The sequence below is a fragment of the Schistocerca piceifrons genome, chromosome 2, assembly GCF_021461385.2.
Source record: "Schistocerca piceifrons isolate TAMUIC-IGC-003096 chromosome 2, iqSchPice1.1, whole genome shotgun sequence".
Classification (NCBI taxonomy): domain Eukaryota; kingdom Metazoa; phylum Arthropoda; class Insecta; order Orthoptera; family Acrididae; genus Schistocerca; species Schistocerca piceifrons.
The window spans coordinates 796,739,331-796,757,686 of NC_060139.1; the positions used below are offsets into that span (position 1 = coordinate 796,739,331).

The following is an 18,356-nucleotide window of genomic DNA, read 5'->3' on the forward strand; positions in this document are numbered from 1 at the left end:
TGCGGGGATGGCTTAGTTGGCTTCTGATGTTGGGGAGTGGTATGTGGCTTAGTTGGTAAGCTTACTTCTGACGACTTCCGAACGACATCAGTTGCAAGTGGAGCGTTTCCCCATAGGTACATCGACAAGTGCATGTGATCGTACTGAAATCTGTGGTCTGTTTGTGTGGAGGCATCACACTTAACGACTGTTGTCTTAAGGGTTGATGCGAAAGAAGCAGTTGCTTGGCTTTGTAAGCTTTTTTAGCTTCACCATAGGGTAGGTGTCTCTTTACTTTCAACTCTTGAATTTTCTTTTCCTCGTTGTAAACCCCACACTTTCTGCTCCACACTGGGTGATCCCCACAGCAGTTTACACATTTCGGAGGAATTGTACAAGAAGTCCCTGACTCGTGAGCGGAGCCTCCACAGTTGCCACAGGTAGTCTTCCCGTTACATCCCATAGTGGTATGGCCAAATCTTTGACATTTATATCAACGCATGGGTTAGGAACAAACGGGCGAACCTTAAGGAGGATATAGCCTGCAATGACATGTTCCAGTAATAAACGTTGCCGATTTTTCCAATTTGCTATTGACTCTCCTCATATAATTCTGCACCTCCGTGACGCCCACATTCTTCCACTCTTCACGTAACTCCGCGGGGTCAATCTCCATTATATTGGAGCAGATAACCACGCTCGTGTTAAGTGTGTTATGCAATGCAGCCTCGACTGGGTAGTCACCTAAGGCTTTACATCCCAGAAGCTTAGATATTTGGTTGGAATTAGCAGTTTCAACTAAAAGCGTTCCATTACGAAGTCGTTTGATACTTTTCAGAGACCCAGCAATACCTTCCAATGCCTTGGGAATATACACTCATGATCATAAATTAAGGATAATCGCAGAATGTGGTGCCACACAACGTGGCACTACACAAAACTGGCGCTAATAGCATAGGAACATAGGGAACACACACGACACAGATCTGTAAGTCCATGGTATTGGTGATAAGTTGAGAAAACCGTCCCGAAACACATGTGCTACAAAACGCCACTGTTTCCTGCGCTGCGCATGTACCCCGACATCAATATGGGATACGATCACCATGCACATGTACATAGGCCGCACAATGGGTTGGCATACTCTGGATCAGGCGGTCGAGCAGCTGCTGGGGTCTAGCATCCCATTCTTGCACCAGTGCCTGTCAGAAGCGTCCTAGGGGTTTGAAGACATGCAGTGATACGTCGACCGAGAGCATCTCAGACGTGCTCGATGGGGGTTTAGATCTGGAGAACAGGCAGGCCACTCCATTCGCCTGATATCTTCTGTTTCAAGGCACTCCTCCACGATAGCAGCTCGGTGGGGCCGCGCGTTATCATCCACCGGGAGGAAGGTGGGACCCATTGCACCTCTGAAAAGGCGGACATTCTGGTACAAAATAACATCCCGATACACCTGACCTCTTGCAGTTTCTCTGTCAAAGACATGCAGTGGTGTACGTGCACCAATCATAATAATCCAATACCACCTCACACCATCAAACCACGACCTCCATACAGTTCCCTTTCAAGGACATTAAGGGGTTGGTATCTGTTTCCTGGTTCACGCCACATGAAAACCCGGCGAGAATCACTGTTCAGACTATACCTGGGCTCGTCCGTGAACATAACCTGGGACCACTGTTCCAAAGACCATGGACTGTGTTCTTAACACCAGGCTTTACAGGGGCTCTCCCGTGAGCAGGGGTTAGTGGAATGCACCTTGCAGGTCTCCGGGAGAATAAACCATGTCTGTTCAGTCGTCTGTAGACTGTGTGTTTGGAGACAACTGTTCCAGTGGCTGCGGTAAGGTCCCGAGCAAGGCTACCTGCAGCACTCCGTGGCCGTCTGCGGGCACTGATGGTGCGATATCGGTCTTCTTGTGGTGTTGTACACTGTGGACGTCCCGTACTGTAGCGCCTGCACACGTTTCCTGTCTCTTGGATCGTTGCCATAATAGTGAGATCACGCTTTGTGTCACACGGAGGGCCCGTGCTACGACCTGCTGAGTTTGACCAGCCTCCAGTAGCCCTAGTATTCTACCCCGCATAACGTCATCAATATGTGTTCTTTAGGGCCGTTTTTAACACACAGTCACCATTAGGACATCTGAAAACGTCTGCACACTTACTCGCTGTACCGTACTCTGAAATGCCGCAACACACCTCTGCGTATGTAGACTGCTGCCAGCACCACCGTACGACGACCGCAGGTCAAATGCACCGCACTGTCATACCCCTAGGTGATTTAAACACGCAAACCGCCCACCAGAGCGTTGTTTCACCATGTATCAGCATTATCCTTCATTTATGAGCATGAGTGTAAAAAGGGGATACCTTCTCAAAGCCTCCCCCGTTTCACTTGGCTACAATGAAAGTATTATGCCACACTAATGCCCTGTTGTTATCACTCTGAGGCTTCTTTTCGGGATGATTGACCAACCCAGTTCTCTTTGTGGAATGGGTGTGGGTGCTGCCTGACAGTACATCCATCCCGTCAGTAGTAGTAGTAGTTTCATGAGACAGGTCCATAGGGATCCCACGAGACGCTAGACAGAGCCCGACATGCCTGCACAAGCCTGATACAACTGGGGGGGGGGGGGGGGGGGGGGCAGCAGGTGCCCCAGAGGTTGCACCCTAAAGACTGTTTCACCTCAATAGCCATTCACCTCCTCAGCACGTAGCACACCTTGAGGTTGAGGGTGTTTTTTTTTTGTGTGTACCTTCCTCGCGGTCAAGGCGGTGAAGCCAAGATCCCCGTTCTCCGAAACACACAACATTCCACCGCTGCGCCGCACGGTGGTCGCTGAAGTATGACTGAAGCTTGCGGTGACAGAGGACTGGTGGCATTACCAGCCCCAGCTCAGGAACCCCGCGGTCGCCAAGCTCATACTCAGCAAACGCATGCTGAGCCCTTGAGGGGACCAGGAAAGAGGTAGTACACGGGTCGTGTTGTCTGTAGTTCAACCATGCCTACACGGTCAATACCGCGGTTCGATCGCGTCTGCATTGTTACTTTGTCCCAGAAAGGGCTCTCAACAAGGGAAGTGTCCAGGTGTCTCGGAGTGAACCAAAGCGATATTGTTCGGACATGAAGGAGATACAGAGAGACAGGAACTGTCGATGACATGCTTCGCTCAGGCCGCCCAAGAGTTACTACTGCAGTGGATGACCGCTACTTACGGCTTATGGCTCGGAGGAACCCTGACAGCAACGCCACCATGGCGAATAATGCTTTTCGTGCAGCCACATGACGTCGTGTTACGACTCAAACTGTGCGTAGTAGGCTGCATGATGCGCAACTTGACTCCTGACGTCCATCTTTGCAACCACGACACCATGCAGCACAATACAGATGAGCCCAACAACATGCCGAATGGACCGCTCAGGATTGGCATCACGTTCTCTTCACCGATGAGTGTCGCATATGCCTTCAACCAGACAATCATCGGAGACGTGTTTGGAGGCAACCCTGTCAACCTGGACGCCTTAGACACACTGTCCAGCGAGTGCAGCAAGGTGAAGGTTTCCTGATGTTTTGGGGTGGCAGTATGCGGAGCCAACGTACGCTGCTGGTGGTCATGGTAAGCGACGTAAAGGCTGTACGATACGTGACTGCCATCCTCTGACCGTTAGTGCAACCATATTGGCGAGGCATTCGTCTTGATGGACGACAATTCGCGCCCCCATCGTGCACATCTTGTGAATGACTTCCTTCAGGATAACGACATCGCTAGACTAGAGTAGCCAGCATGTTCTCCAGACATGAACACTATCGAACATGTCTGGGATAGATGGAAAAGGGCTGTTTATGGACGACGTGACCCATCAACCACTATGAGGGATCTACGCCGAATCGCCGTTGAGGAGTGGGACAATCGGGACCAACAGTGCCTTGATGAACATGTGGATGGTATGCCACGACGAATACAGGCATTCATCAATGCAAGAGGACGTGCTATTGGGTATTAGAGGTACCGGTGTGTACAGCAATCTGGACCACCACGTCTGAAGGTCTCGCTGTAGGGTGGTACAACATGCAATGTGTGGTTTTCATGAGCAGTAGAAAGGGCGGAAATGATGATTATGTTGATCTCTTATTCCAATTTTCTGTACAGGTTCCGGAACCGAGGTGATGCAAAACTTTTTTTTGATTTGTGTATATGGTAGGTTTTGGACTTCATTGAATGGTGTGCCTGAGGAAGTCAGAATGCGAACTGAGAAAGTTACAATAGTACAGTGTCATTAAGTAATATAAGAAACGATACTTTCCAAGGAGTTACTGCATTATTGCGTCTCGTTGATAGTACGCTGCTTCAAAGCTGATGGCTTGCTTTTTATTTCTACACGTTCAGGCTGTGAAATGAAATGCTGTGCAACTCGGCAAATATCACCTAACCAATAACGTTGTGCACGTCTGCCGGAAGCACGCAGTACCACTCACTAACAGCTGCTACGATGCCTTTCGCTGTCCAGTTCGATACTATGCTGGCACGCTTTCTGCCTCATTTACAGTCAGTGCCAAGTACGAAAACTTCTCCCAGAGCACAGGTCATGTTTTCGTTAGCTGAATGCATTCTACGGTCTACAACGATAATTATAAATGATAATAATTGCCTGAATCATCAAAAGTGCACATTAAACATGGTCAAATAAACTCTGTCTCAATACAGTGCTCAGCTGCACCATACAGAGATACTCGTAAACACACTAACGAAATTCAGTGACTGTTCTGAGGACATAACGCTATTACGTAGTTGTTCAAAAAAATGTGTGTGAAATCTTATGGGACTTAACTACTAAGGTCATCAGTCCCTAAGCTTACACACTACTTAACCTAAATTATCGTAAGGACAAACACACACACCCATGCCCGAGGGAGTACTCGAACCTTCGCCGGGACCATCCGCACAGTCCACGACTGCAGCGCCTAAGACCGCTCGGCTAATCCCGCGCGGCGCGTAGCTGTTAAACCGGCCCAGCCGACTACGTTGATTTGCATTGTGTGTCCAGCCACACAGCTGCAAGGGGGACAAAGTGCGAATGCTTATTCCAACAAGTTTCATCTAGAGGTGAATGTACTTAGATTTCCGTATCACATATGACAAAAGCAAGTAGCAATTCACATCTTTTGCCACCCTGAAGCTCATTACTAATTTTTGCATCGTTCTTAACGTTAGGTGGAGTCTCGTCCGAAAAGTGGCAGGGATTAAATGGAATACATACTTTCTATCGCAACAGCCGATACATGGAACACAGTATTTGGCACTCTGTCAATGGAATGTTCTCCAGTTAATCACTCTAACCACACGAAGGTTATGTTTCGTATTTGCTTTGCTATCATTCCATTTGAAAAACACGAAAATTTTGCACAGCAAATTCACACAGCACAGAAGCAAGTAATAGTCGGTATGACGAGTCCCCTCCTCTCTCTCTCTCTCTCTCTCTCTCTCTCTCTCTCTCTCTCTCTCTTCTATCGTAACTATATTAATAGGAAGGTGTGGTCGTAGTGCTTTATTTCATAGTGAAGGAGTGGCGCATGAAACTTGCAGTTCCTTGGTGCCCTCCATGACGAGTCTGTCCGTTGTGGCTTTTTACCCTCTGCTGCTGTTGACGAAAGCGTTCTTGCTGATTGCTACCGTGTGGCTCTGAGGCACAGTGAGACACGAACAGCGCAAAGGGAACCACACAAATCAGATGTTACGTCAAAACTGGGAATGGCGACATCCTCAATGGGTCAATGAAAATAATGTTGTCATAAAAACGGAAACACTCAGGACGAAAACCGGTCTGGAACGTGCCACCCGAAGACTCTTCGGGCCTATCTACACCTGTAATTCACACGTATGTCCGGGCCTATCTACACCTGTAATTCACACGTGTGAGATACATATATTTTTTATGGGTACTTTACTTCTTGGCAGAATAACACGCCACTTAGCATTTCTCTTGGTACAAAGGGAAGGTAAAAAACAGACGCTGGCATACCTCGTAACGGGAGTAACTTGTTTCAGTATTAAAATGGCAGGAACAAGTAGCCACCCAACAACTGGATGTTTAAAGTTCTGTCTGCCAAGGAAAGAATTATGGCTCTTCTCTACACTTAGAGAGAAGTGTTAAAACGTGCAGAAATCCACCCGCAAGAATCGCTACAAAGTAGAGGGTCGGAATAATGACTGTAGAGGCGCTACTCATCCAAGATGGACACTAGGCTGTTGTGGCTTACACTCCAGCTGTGTACAAGCAAATCAGTCAATATTATGAAACTTCCTACTTCGCAAAATTTCCTGAACAATCTATCTAGAATACTACTTTTCCCCTACGTCACTTTGTCTCATTTCCACGCTTGGACCCGTGTGAAAGGTTGGGGAGTTTCTTTGGAAGAAAAACTGATGCACACCCGGGATGATTAAAGTTTGCAGTTGCCAGATCACACTTTGAGAATACATTACGTGTGCTTAGGCCAATGAGATTCAGTATGTGTATTTAAAATTAATATGAAGAAGAAAAAATGCGCCCATATAGGATAACTTTTCTGGAATCCTGTGTATGGTAAATGCACTGATAGTAGTACATCCACCCAAATCTTCCGGGGCTCAGTCGCTGATCTGTGCGGCCTGCCCTTCTGGAATAAATTACTCCGTCCCCTATCCAATGTGCTTTTGACAAACATCAAATCCATGTTTCAAGTCTTCTGTGGTCGTAAAATCTAGAAGCGAATAATGCCTCTGACCTCTCCCTTTACCTACCAAAACACTTTTTCGAGCCTGAAAGCGAATCATCAGTTAATACAAAACAAATACAGTTCAAACGTAATGCCAACGAAGTTCACCAAGCGAGATGGCGCAGTGGTTAGCACATTGGACTCGCATTCGGGAGGACGACGGTTCAATCCCGCGTCCGGCCATCCTGATTTAGGTTTCTCAGGATTTCCCTACATGCTACAGGTAAATGCCGGGATGGTTCCTTTGAAAGGGCACGGCCGACTTCCTACCCCGTCCTTCCGTAATCCGATGAGACCGATGACCTCGCAGTTTGGTCTCTTCCCCCAAAACAACCCAACCCAATGAAGTTCGAGAAGCAATGTGAAATACCACATTGCTTTCTAGGTAGAAGTTGAAGTGGCTTTTTTTAATGCCTTCCTTTGACATTTTGTTCATGTGTCATCTACGAAATTACAGGGTGTTACATGTGTCCGAAATGCTTAATTTCCATGTTAGAGCTCATTTTAGTTTCGTCAGTATGTACTGCACTTCCTCGATTCACCGTCAGTTGGCCCAATTGAAGGAAGGTAATGACTTCGGTGCTTGTGTTGACATGCGACTCACTGCTCTACAGTACTAGCATCAAGCACATCAGTACGTAGCATCAACAGGTTAGTGTTCATCACGAACGTGGTTTTGCAGTCAGTGCAATGTTTACAAATGCGGAGTTAGCAGTTGCCCATTTGATGTATGGATTAGCACGGGGCAATAGCCGTGGCGCGGTAAGTTTGTATCGAGACAGATTTCCAGAACGAAGGTGTCCCGACAGGAAGACGTTCGAAGCAATTGATCGGCGTCTTAGGGAGCACCGAACATTCCAGCCTATGACTCGCGACTGGGGAAGACCTAGAACGACCAGGACACCTGCAATGGACGAGGCAATTCTTCGTGCAGTTGACGATAACCCTAATGTCAGCGTCAGAGAAGTTGCTGCTGTACAAGGTAACGTTGACCACGTCACCGTATGGAGAGTGCTACGGGAGAACCAGTACATGTACAGCGTGTGCAGGCACCATCAGCAGCTGATTGGCCTCCACGGGTACACTTCTGCGAATGGTCCCTCATTTCAGTGCAAATCATCTCTTTACGGATGAGGCTTCATTCCAACGTGATCAAATTGTAAATTTTCACAATCAACATGTGTGGGCTGACGAGAATCCGTACGCAATTGTGCAACCACGTCATCAACACAGATTTCCTGTGAACGTTTGGGCAGGCATTGTTGGTGATGTCTTGATTGGGCCCCATGTTCTTCCACCTACGCTCAATGGAGCACGTTATCATGATTTCATACGGGATACTCTACCTGTGCTGCTAGAACATGTGCCTTTACGACACAACATGTGGTTCATGCACGATGGAGCACCTGCACATTTCAGTCGAAGTGTTCTTACGCTTCTCAACAACAGATTCGGTGAGCGATGGATTGGTAGAGGCGGACCAATTCCATGGCCTCCACGCTCTCCTGACCTCAACCCTCTTGACTTTCATTTATGGGGGCATTTGAAAGCTCTTGTCTACGCAACCCCGGTACCAAATGTAGAGAATCTTCGTGCTCGTATTGTGGACGGCTGTGATACAATACGCCATTCTCCAGGGCTGCACATCAGCGCATCAGGGATTCCATGCGACGGAGAGTGGATGCATGTATCCTCGCTAACGGAGGACATTTTGAACATTTCCTGTAAGAAAGTGAAGTCACGCTGGTACGTTCTGTTGCTGTGTGTTTCCATTCCATGATTAATGTGATTTGTAGAGAAGTAATAAAATGAGCTCTAACATGGAAATTAAGCGTTTCCGGACACATGTCCACATAACATATTTTCTTTCTTTGTGTGTGAGGAATGTTTCCTGAAAGTTTGGCCGTACCTTTTTGTAACACCCTGTATATCGTGTGGATCAGTCCTTGGGCAGTGTAATAGTACGTATACACTTTCATGGCGGGTACGAAATGAAAGTAAGCGAGAGGCATCGGAACTACTTCCTTCGAAAAGCTCAGAAATACTACTGTGGCCCTAAAAATAGCGATTCAGTTACGTTACGATCCTGTGCATCATGCATCTCGGTAAAGTTCCAACGTTATCAGTAAACGAGCTGCGTACGTACTTTTGTTCGGAAAATACAACGGTTGACAGACAGCGGCTGTATCACGACACAGAATTCTGCAACTCACTTCCGTATACTATGAGACATGACGACTAACGCTGGGACGTTGATTTGAAGCATAAACTGTAATATCTTGGGCATCGATAATTCAGCATCAAGGCTCCTGAGTCCTGAAACACTTTGAAATGTCGGTTACCAGCTCAGCACTTTTCGATCTTCATTCTGTGAATACGAAACAGGGGTAATGCCACCTAATTCTAGATCTCCTACCAGATCCCCTTTTCGCCTCAATATATTCCGCAAAGAAACAGTAATTACACTGTATGCCAGAATGCAGAGCAAAATTGTGTAAACCGTCGCCGGAAGTCATAGACAGTAATTTAAAAGCGAAACTAAACGAATGCAACATACCTGAGCACATCAGTGCAATATATTGCATCATCAGTGGACTCTACAATATCATAACGACGAAGGAGACAACGTCCCACACGAAGTCGCGCCTGCTGAGTATAATTAATTTTTCAAGTTAAAATTTTGAATTGACTGTAAGAGAAAGGTTCTTAGAGGTTCCTTAAGCGATGAAGTGCTGATAACCCAATGCCTCAAGAACATTTCCAAAACTTTACACATTCAGACAAGATTTGAACACAAACTCTTACCGTTTGGCTGATTTCTAGAGATGTGACGAACACATACAAAGATCACATAGAGAACTCAGGGCATCTCAGATGTATGTCCTTGGAATTTTAGAATCCCAACACTAGACAAAAACTGAGAAAGACGTAAACCCAATTTTAAAAATCAAAGGTATACAGATAAATTATGGCAGAATTTAAGAGCAGTTAGTCGTTCGGAAGTCTGAGTTCCTCCCACGTATGTTCTATCGGGGATCCAGATCTTGGGATCTTGCTGGCCATGTGAGTTCCTCAACATCACGACTGTTTCATAGAGACACGTGCCATGGGTAGATGAGCATTGTCCAGTTGAAAAAGGGTACCACTACACTGTCACATTAAAGATGTACTCATTAAAGATGCACTCAGAGTTGCATCAATCAATACCAATCGTGATCTGAAGTCATACTCCGTGACTCCCCAAACCATGACGGTCTCTCCCAAGCACTGGAAGAATGGAATCCCTCCCCAAGTCGCCGCCATACTCGCCGACGATTGTCATCCGAGGTACCGGTAGTGTAGAACCGCGACTGATCCCTGAATACAATGCGTCACCATTCATCATCAGTCCATGCTTCCCGGTCATGGCACCACTCCAAACACAGAAATTTGTGTTGTGGTGTTACCGGAAACCTACGCGTAAGACAGTAATTATCTATTCCAGCTGCTGCTAGTCGCCGCCCAATGATGCGGTACGAGACAGAATACTGCAGGGAATCTATCAATCATTAGCGAATGACAGGCCTACATTTGAAAGCGTTACGGTGTGACTGGTGCACAATACGACTATCTTCCCTTGTGGTGGACAGACGTGACCGACAGGTACCTTCAACGACGAGCATACCTGCCCTTATATTCCCATGCAGTCCAACATCGGGCCATTGTCATATCCGAATACCCCACAAACAATCCGGATACTGCACGATTCGACCAATTGGCCAAATGGAGACTTTACATCGAGGACATCTTAAAACTCTGTCAGGTGCTAATACTGCTGTTTCAAGCGAGTGCCGGCATCGCTGAGTCCTTCACAGTGACCTCACGCAACAGAGTCCGACACATGCTGTGTGGTTCTGATAAAGTGAATGCATACAACAAAATTCGATGTCAATGAAAAATTATTTCTGGGATGGAAAAAGTTCTTCGTAAGTAAATTATGTTTACCACGCTTAATACGACTTGCATTTCACACACCCGATCGGGAGTACAAACCATTCATCCAATCTAGGAAAATGAAGAAACATTTCGTAGTGCATATCTTCTCAAGAAGACATTTTTAATAATCTGTGTAACACCACATACACGAGCTGGACAAAATATGGAAACACCACAAGAAACGCTTGTTTGAACATAAATGCAGATATTAGCCAAGCCAGCAAGTTGCGCTGTTATAACTGACCATGAACGGCACCTGTGGAATGTCCTCAATACGCTACAAGTGTCAGCCGTGGTTTTCTGTAGAGTTGTGAGTTCACAATGTCGGGGCTAAGTGAATTCCAATTTGGGCAAATTGTTGGTGCCGTGTGGTGGGTGCTTCATAACCAAGGTAGCCGAAGTGTTTGGTATTGCAAGAGGCACCGTACCGAAGATTTTACCGCATACAGCAAAAGTGGAAAAGCATCATCCGCTGAGTCACAAAGTACACGAAAATGTGTGTTGAGTGAACGTGACATGCGGTCATTGAAGAGGATTGTGACGAAAAGTAAAGACGACGACAACTGCAGAAGTCACAGCAGAAATGAATATCGCACTCGCGAACCCTGTCGGCACGAAAACAACACTAAGGGAGCTCCAGAAGCAGGAAATTCCAGGGCGAACTAGAATTCCAAAACAACTCATCGGCGATTCAAATGCTCTTAATAATAATACGCGGAGCTGAAGCCACAAATCTTGGGCTAGGGAGCAATGGCAGAGCGCTATATGGTCGGATGAGTATTGTTTCATGGAGTTTCCAACTTCTGCAGAGTTTATTGCCCAAGAGTGAAATATGCGGGTTGTGGGGGTGTTTCTGTGATCATTTTGGCAGCCGTGTCGTGATATTCCACGGCCCCCATGGTTACTCTGCAAGGTCCCATTACTGCCAAGGATTATGACTATTTTGGCTGATTGTTCATCCCATAGTATAGTTCCCTAATAGTGATGCGGTGTTCCAAGAATAAAGAGCCCCTATTCACACAGCTGGTTTTGTGAGCACAAGGATGAATTGCGCATCTCCCCTGGCCACCACAGCCACCAGACCTCATTATTATTGACTCTTTGTGGTCTACTTTGGAGAAAAGGTTGCGTGATTGCTACGCATTTTCATCATCCTTACCTGAACTTGGCGATATTTTGCAGGAAGAATGGTATCAGATTCCAGTGAAAACCCTATAGAACATTTATTTAACCTTTCGGTAGACGTCTGGGAGTTGTTATTAATGCTACCACGTTTCCTACACTATCATTAGGCATGGTATGTGTTGCGTTTTTTATTTTTCCATATATTTGTCCAACACCCGTATATGGCTACGCAAGTGGAAACGATTCCTTGAATTTTCGCTAGATTTTGCGTGTCTTTCTGAGAGCAGCACGAACTGAGTACTATCAACAGCTCGTTCGCGCAAAGCAAACATGCCTGCGACAAATCACACTGCCCTACGTTCAGACTCGATATTGTTTGTCACCGTCACATGAAAAGCACACATGCTTGTGCGGGTGTTATAGCACAGAAAATACAATTGTTTCGTATGTAATTTTAATGGTAGAGAAACTGCTGTCACCTAGTACTCTTTCAACAATTCTAAGTCTTGTCTTATACCTAAAATTGAGGCTAAACCGTTATTCAGATTAATAACTGGTTACTTTTTGCCCCATCGAGTTGATAATTTGTCTACATTCAGTTGGATAATGTTATAATCATTATCGGATAACACACTAAAGAACGACGCACCACAAAAGAATGATCCGAATGGGATAGAAACCGGCAGATGTCATGTAGATGTAACAAATGATAACATTTGCAGCAAAATTGGATGATTTATTCAGAGCTTTACAAATTGAGCAAGTCAATAACGCGTTGATCCACCTCTGGCCCTTGTACAAGCAGTTAATTCGCTCGGCGTTGATTGATAGAGAGTTGTCGGATATCGTCCTGAGGTATATCGTGCCAAATTCAGCCCAATTCGCACGTTAGATCGCCAAAATCCTGAGCTGGCTGGAGAGCTCTGCCCATAATGCTAAAAATATTCTCAACTGGGGAGAGATCCGCCGACCTTGCTGGTCAATGAGAGGTTTGTCAAGAACGAAGTAAGCAGCAGATATCCTTGTCTCCGTGCGGCCATTATCTTGCTGAAAAGTAAGCCCAGGATGATTTGCCACAAAGGGCAACAATACGGGGCGTAGAATATCGACAACGTACAGCTCTGTTGTAATGCCGCGAATGACGACTAAAGGAGTCCTGCTATGAAAAGATTGGCATTCCAGAGCATCACTCCTGGCTGTCAGGCCTTAATCAGGCTGATATCTCGCCACTACCCGCGACGTCTCAAGGCACGTCTTCGGCCTAAAATCTCACTGACTGGAGTAGAAATGTCTTCAAGTCCCGCTTGGAACTGGACACGGTGTCCAGCGAAGACGCCGTGGAAACGCCGCGGACAGTGGTGTGATGCCACACTGACTAACTCGCCCGCCATACGGTCCGACGATCAGGACTGATGGTCTGGGGCGCCATTTCTTTTAATAGCACGATTCGTTTGATTTTCATCCACGGCACCCTTATAGCACAGCGGTACGTCATCGATATTCCACACCCCATTTGTTGCGCTTCATGGCGAGCCATCATGGGTTCACATTTTAGCAAGACAATGCCCGCCCGCACACTACAAGAGCTATTTACTGCTTGCTTCGTACTTGCCAAACTTTACCTGGGCCAGTCGCCGGATCTCCACTCAATGTTTGGAGCATCATGGGCAGGGCTCTCCAACCAGCACGGGATTTTGACACTCTAATGTGCCAGTTGGGCACAATTTGGCACGAGATATCTAATGCGGGCCGGCCTCGGTGGCTGAGAGGTTCTAGGCGCTTCAGTCCAGGACCGCGCGACTGCTACGATCGCAGGTTCGAATCCTGCCTCGGGCATGGATGTGTGTGATGTCCTTAGGTTGGTTAGGTTCAAGTAGTTCTGAGTTCTAGGGAACTGATGACCTCAGATGTTAAGTCCCATAGTGCTCAGATCCATTTGAACCTAATGCGGACATCCACCAACTCTATCAAACAATGCCCAATTTCCATCCCATCCGGGTAATTCCTTCCTGGTGCGTCGTTTTGTGTGTGTGTGTGTGTGTGTGTGTGTGTGTGTGTGTGTCAGAGTGCATATAATTACATAGCATGAAAAATAATGATCATATCACACCTTAAACTATTCCCATGTCTGCAGATGACTGATCTTAATCCATTCGTAACTTCTATATAGATGTCTGTTACTGCACTAAAGTTTTTTGTCTTGTACTTTTTTATTTACATTAGTTACTGTTACCTACAAAGACCATCACTGTCACAATGAACGTACCATTTGCACTGTAGCCTACAAAATGTGCTGAAACTGACGGCCATCAACCTCAAAGCAAGCATGACATCCGCAAAAAGATTCTGACGCACCCTGACAAATATCTCTGGTGTGTTTCGGATCACATCACAGACAGCTACAATTCTAGCAATTCCTCGTTTCCTTGCACGAAATACAGAGTGTACATGTAAATAAATAGCACAGTACATGTAAACTTGTACGCATTTTAGTTATAAATAAGGTGGAAAACATTAATGCTAAACGAAGCGGTAGCCAAGTTCACTGAAACGGTAGCCAAGTTCACTTCCATACCTCCGTAAGCTGGCTTCTCCGACCCCAAGAACCCTACCTCAAAATGTTCTCTATGTCCTGTTACATTTTTGCATGCTCTTAGGGGAACAAACTGTATACTGTCCCTAATGGCCATGACATCAACAGAAATTATAGCTTACCTTTCCTCTTCCGAACGACTAACTGCTCTTGAATTCTGCCATAATTTATCTGTATATCTTTGATTTTTAAAATTGGGTTTACGGCAGCGGAAGCTTCTAACCTCGCAAGAAGAACCTGAACATCTGCCTTTTTTCAATTCATGCAATATCTTAATCAAGAATTGTGGTCGATTATTCTCTTTACTGACTTCGGTACACTGAGTTCAGCCTTTATTTTATGACTTTCAGTACGGCCAACAAACACTGTAATGATTTCGACCACTTAGCTGATTTTACATGGCCGCAAAACTTGCTTATATTTTCTATTTTACAATTTTGCAGAGAAAAGTGTGTTGAAAAGTTAGCGACTGTCCATTAAATATGCTAGGTTACATCTTTTTAAGTTGTGATTTAACTGTGACAGCCAAGTATATTCCTAATAAAGTTACTAAACAGCTAGTTTTTTTCTCAGCTCCTTCGTTATCTTGTAAAGCAGAATTTCACTGACTGTGTGTCATTTTGAGCCACACGTTGTCCACACTTTTATCTTCATTGTTAATCAGTTGCTCGACGCAATCGCTGAACAAAACGCTCATAACAAATATAGTATCTGTTATGCAAGCTGGTCACCGGCGACCTGAAACACTATTTGTGCACACCTATTGACGTCAGCTGCCCAGATTCAAACCTAGCACCTAATTTTATAAACTTTCTCAAGAACGGAAACGACATCATTAGATACAAAGACTCGAGCCAGGTGTCGGTCTCCGTCGCAAGTAAACCATTCAGTAGCCCCGAGATTAGCTGAACATCATTTTAATGAGCAGTTAATTCCTGTAAACTGCTTGGAGTTTGTTATTCTGTCGTTCTCTCAGATTATTTCGGCGTTATTGGTAGATTTGGTTAGACAATGCTATCATTTTCATCGGATAACATACATAATACGAGCAGTAATGGTCATATCACACTTTCCAGCCCCATACCTTAAACTACTCCCGTGTCTGCTGATGAATGGATGTGATGTGATGTGATGTGATGTGCTGCGTTCTGTCGACCAAGGTGGTTTCTGGGTAAGCCTTGATACAGTACTTTAGTACAAGCTAAATGGTCATAATGCCGAAATAAACTGACAGTACGAGAGAATAATGAACTCTAAGCAGCTAACAGGAACTAACTATTCATTAAAATGTCATACTGTGAGCTACAGCAAGCTGCAGGCCCTACAATGCGGAAATTAGTGAACAACACCACGTCTAGTACTGCTGAAGATGTTTCTTTCCGACCTCTGAAGTGATTTCTCAGATGCAACTGGAGAATAGATTTACTGTATGGTCAAAAGCATCCGGACACGTATTCGGATATATTAATATGGATTCTGTCCACCATTCGTCTTTATGACGGCTTGAACTCTGCTCGGGACACTTTCAATGACAAGTCTTAAATGTCTGTGGAGGAATGGCAGCCCTTTCTTCCTCACGAGGCGAAACCAGGGAGTAAGTGATGTTGGACGATGGGGTCTGGAGCCAAGTCGCCTTTCTAACTCATCCCAAACTTGTTCACTGGATTCAGGTCGGGACTCTGTGCAGCCAAGCCATTTCCGGAATTTTACTGTCCACAAACCACTGGCCTCACTGATGCTGCTTTATGACAGGGTGATTGTCATGCTGATACAATCATCGTCTCCAAACTGCTCTTCCGTACACAGACACAGTTTCGTAAAATGTATTCACATCCTTCCACCTTTAGCGTCTTTTTAAGTGCGTAATGGGACCACACCTCAGACCACTAAAGGTCCTCCGTACTTCACTGTTGTCACTACACATTATGGCAGGCAACTTCGTCTAGGTATTCGCCAAACCCATGCCATCGTACCAAATGGTACAGCGTGATTAATCACTCAAAATAACTCGTTTACGGTCATCTACTGTTCAGTGGCGCCGCTCTTTACACCATCCCGATCGTCGCTAAGCACTGACTACAGAAATGAGTGGCTTAGAAGGAGCTTATCAACAACTACGCACAGTCATTGCGATAGCTGGATTATTGGTATCTCTCTGGAACATACGAGTCATTGCTTCAGCTGATTTCGTGCAATTTTTAAAACCATCCTCCGCGATGCTCGATGGTCCCTGTCCGTCGGTATATGAAGTCTGCCTGGTCTTGGATTAGCTGTGGTGGTCCTTCGGGTTTCCACCTCTCAATCACATCACCAACACAATCGACTTAGTGAGCATGAAAGGTCAGACTGTTCTGACGGGTTAGTTACTCAGGTAGGCTAGTCCACGTTCGAAGTCAGTGAGCTCTCCTGGTCGACCCTTTCTGCTATACCGTTTCTCTACCAACAACACAATAAACACCACCTACATTTACACTTGGAGGTCCGCCTCTTGTGGTCAATTCCGCATTACATAACGGTGTCCGGATACTTTTCATCAGACTGTGTGTGTGTGGGTGTGCGGGTGGGTGAAAAGGTGGAGGGTGGATCAGACTCACAAAGAAATACCAGATGCGAAAATCCCTTTACATTACAGAAAACAACCAATGTGAATGAACTTATTTTCATTGGTAGTTTGACATTCATAGAGTCGAAACAGTAACAAACTAAGCCCCTGTCAAATGCAAATGAATTACCTTCAATATTTCAGTAGGAATCTGATCGAGTATACCGCCCATCTGAATTTCTTCAACGTACAGGGCTGTTCGTCAAAAAGTCTGCTGTTGTCCAGAAATTAACTAAAGCCTTCCTTAAGTCTTCAAGAACGTACACATCTAAGTGCAGTGGCAGCACCACGAAGATACGAGAAACTAGGGCTGATACGGAGGCACATAGAGTCATTTTTTCATCGCTCTATTTGCGAGTGGAACAGGAAGGGAAATGACAACAGAGGTACAAGGGGGTACCCTCCGTCACGCGCTGGTGACTTGTGGAATATCGATGTGGCTGTAGATCTAGAACGCTGAGTGTTGCGTCTATTCATAGCTGATAACACAAAATTCTGTTAGAACACACTTTCGAACTGCAGTGGCTATCAGGCGCAGTATGGACTCTATGTTGATGGACAATGCATTCTGCCACTTCTTTCCTAGGAATTATTATACACCTAACCACTGAAAGCCAACGGCCTTGCTGCTGTGGTAGCACTGGTTACCGTCAGATCACCGAAGTTAAGCGCTGTCGTACTGGGCTACCACTTACATGGGTGACTATCGATCTGCCGAGCGCTGTTGGCAAGCGGGGGTGCACTCAGCCCTTGTGAGGCAAATTGAGGAGCTACTAGATTGAGAAGTAGCGCCTCCGGTCTCGGAAACTGACATACGGCTGGGAGAGCGGTGTGTTGACCACATGCCCCTCCATATCCGCATCCAGGCCGGCCAGTGTGGCCGATCGGTTCTAGGCGCTTCAGTTTGGAACCGCGCGACCGCTACGGTCGCAGGTTCGAATCCTGCCTCGGGCATGGATGTGAGTGATGTCCTTAGGTTAGTTAGGTTTAAGTAGTTCTAAGTTCTAGGGGACTGATGACCTCAGATGTTAAGTCCCATAGTGGTCAGAGCCATTTGAACCATATCCGCATCCAGTGACGCCTCTGTTCTTAGGATGACACGGCGGCAGGTCGGTACCGTTGGGCCTTCATGGCCTGTTCGGGAGGAGTTTTAAACATTGAGCAGGTGCTAGAAGTTATTTCGCGACAATGGAGACTGTGACCTACAAAGGAAGGCATTGTTTTACGTGTCGAGCGTCACGCCGAAACAAATACAGCGCTAACAGTCGACAGGAATGGCCGAAGGAAACGAATACAATCTTGCGGAGCAGCTTGTGAGGC

At 45.9% G+C, this 18,356-nt stretch overlaps 1 protein-coding gene across 1 annotated transcript in view; it reads right to left on the bottom strand.

Annotated features, from left to right (window-relative positions):
- LOC124774744 (protein split ends-like) overlaps positions 1-18,356 on the bottom strand; it is a 369,929-nt gene that overhangs the window by 112,315 nt on the left and 239,258 nt on the right. Inside the window, exon 3 of the mRNA XM_047249505.1 lies at positions 4,024-4,033. Within this exon, the coding sequence (XP_047105461.1) occupies positions 4,024-4,033 (10 nt within the window). The remainder of the gene's footprint in view (positions 1-4,023; positions 4,034-18,356) is intronic.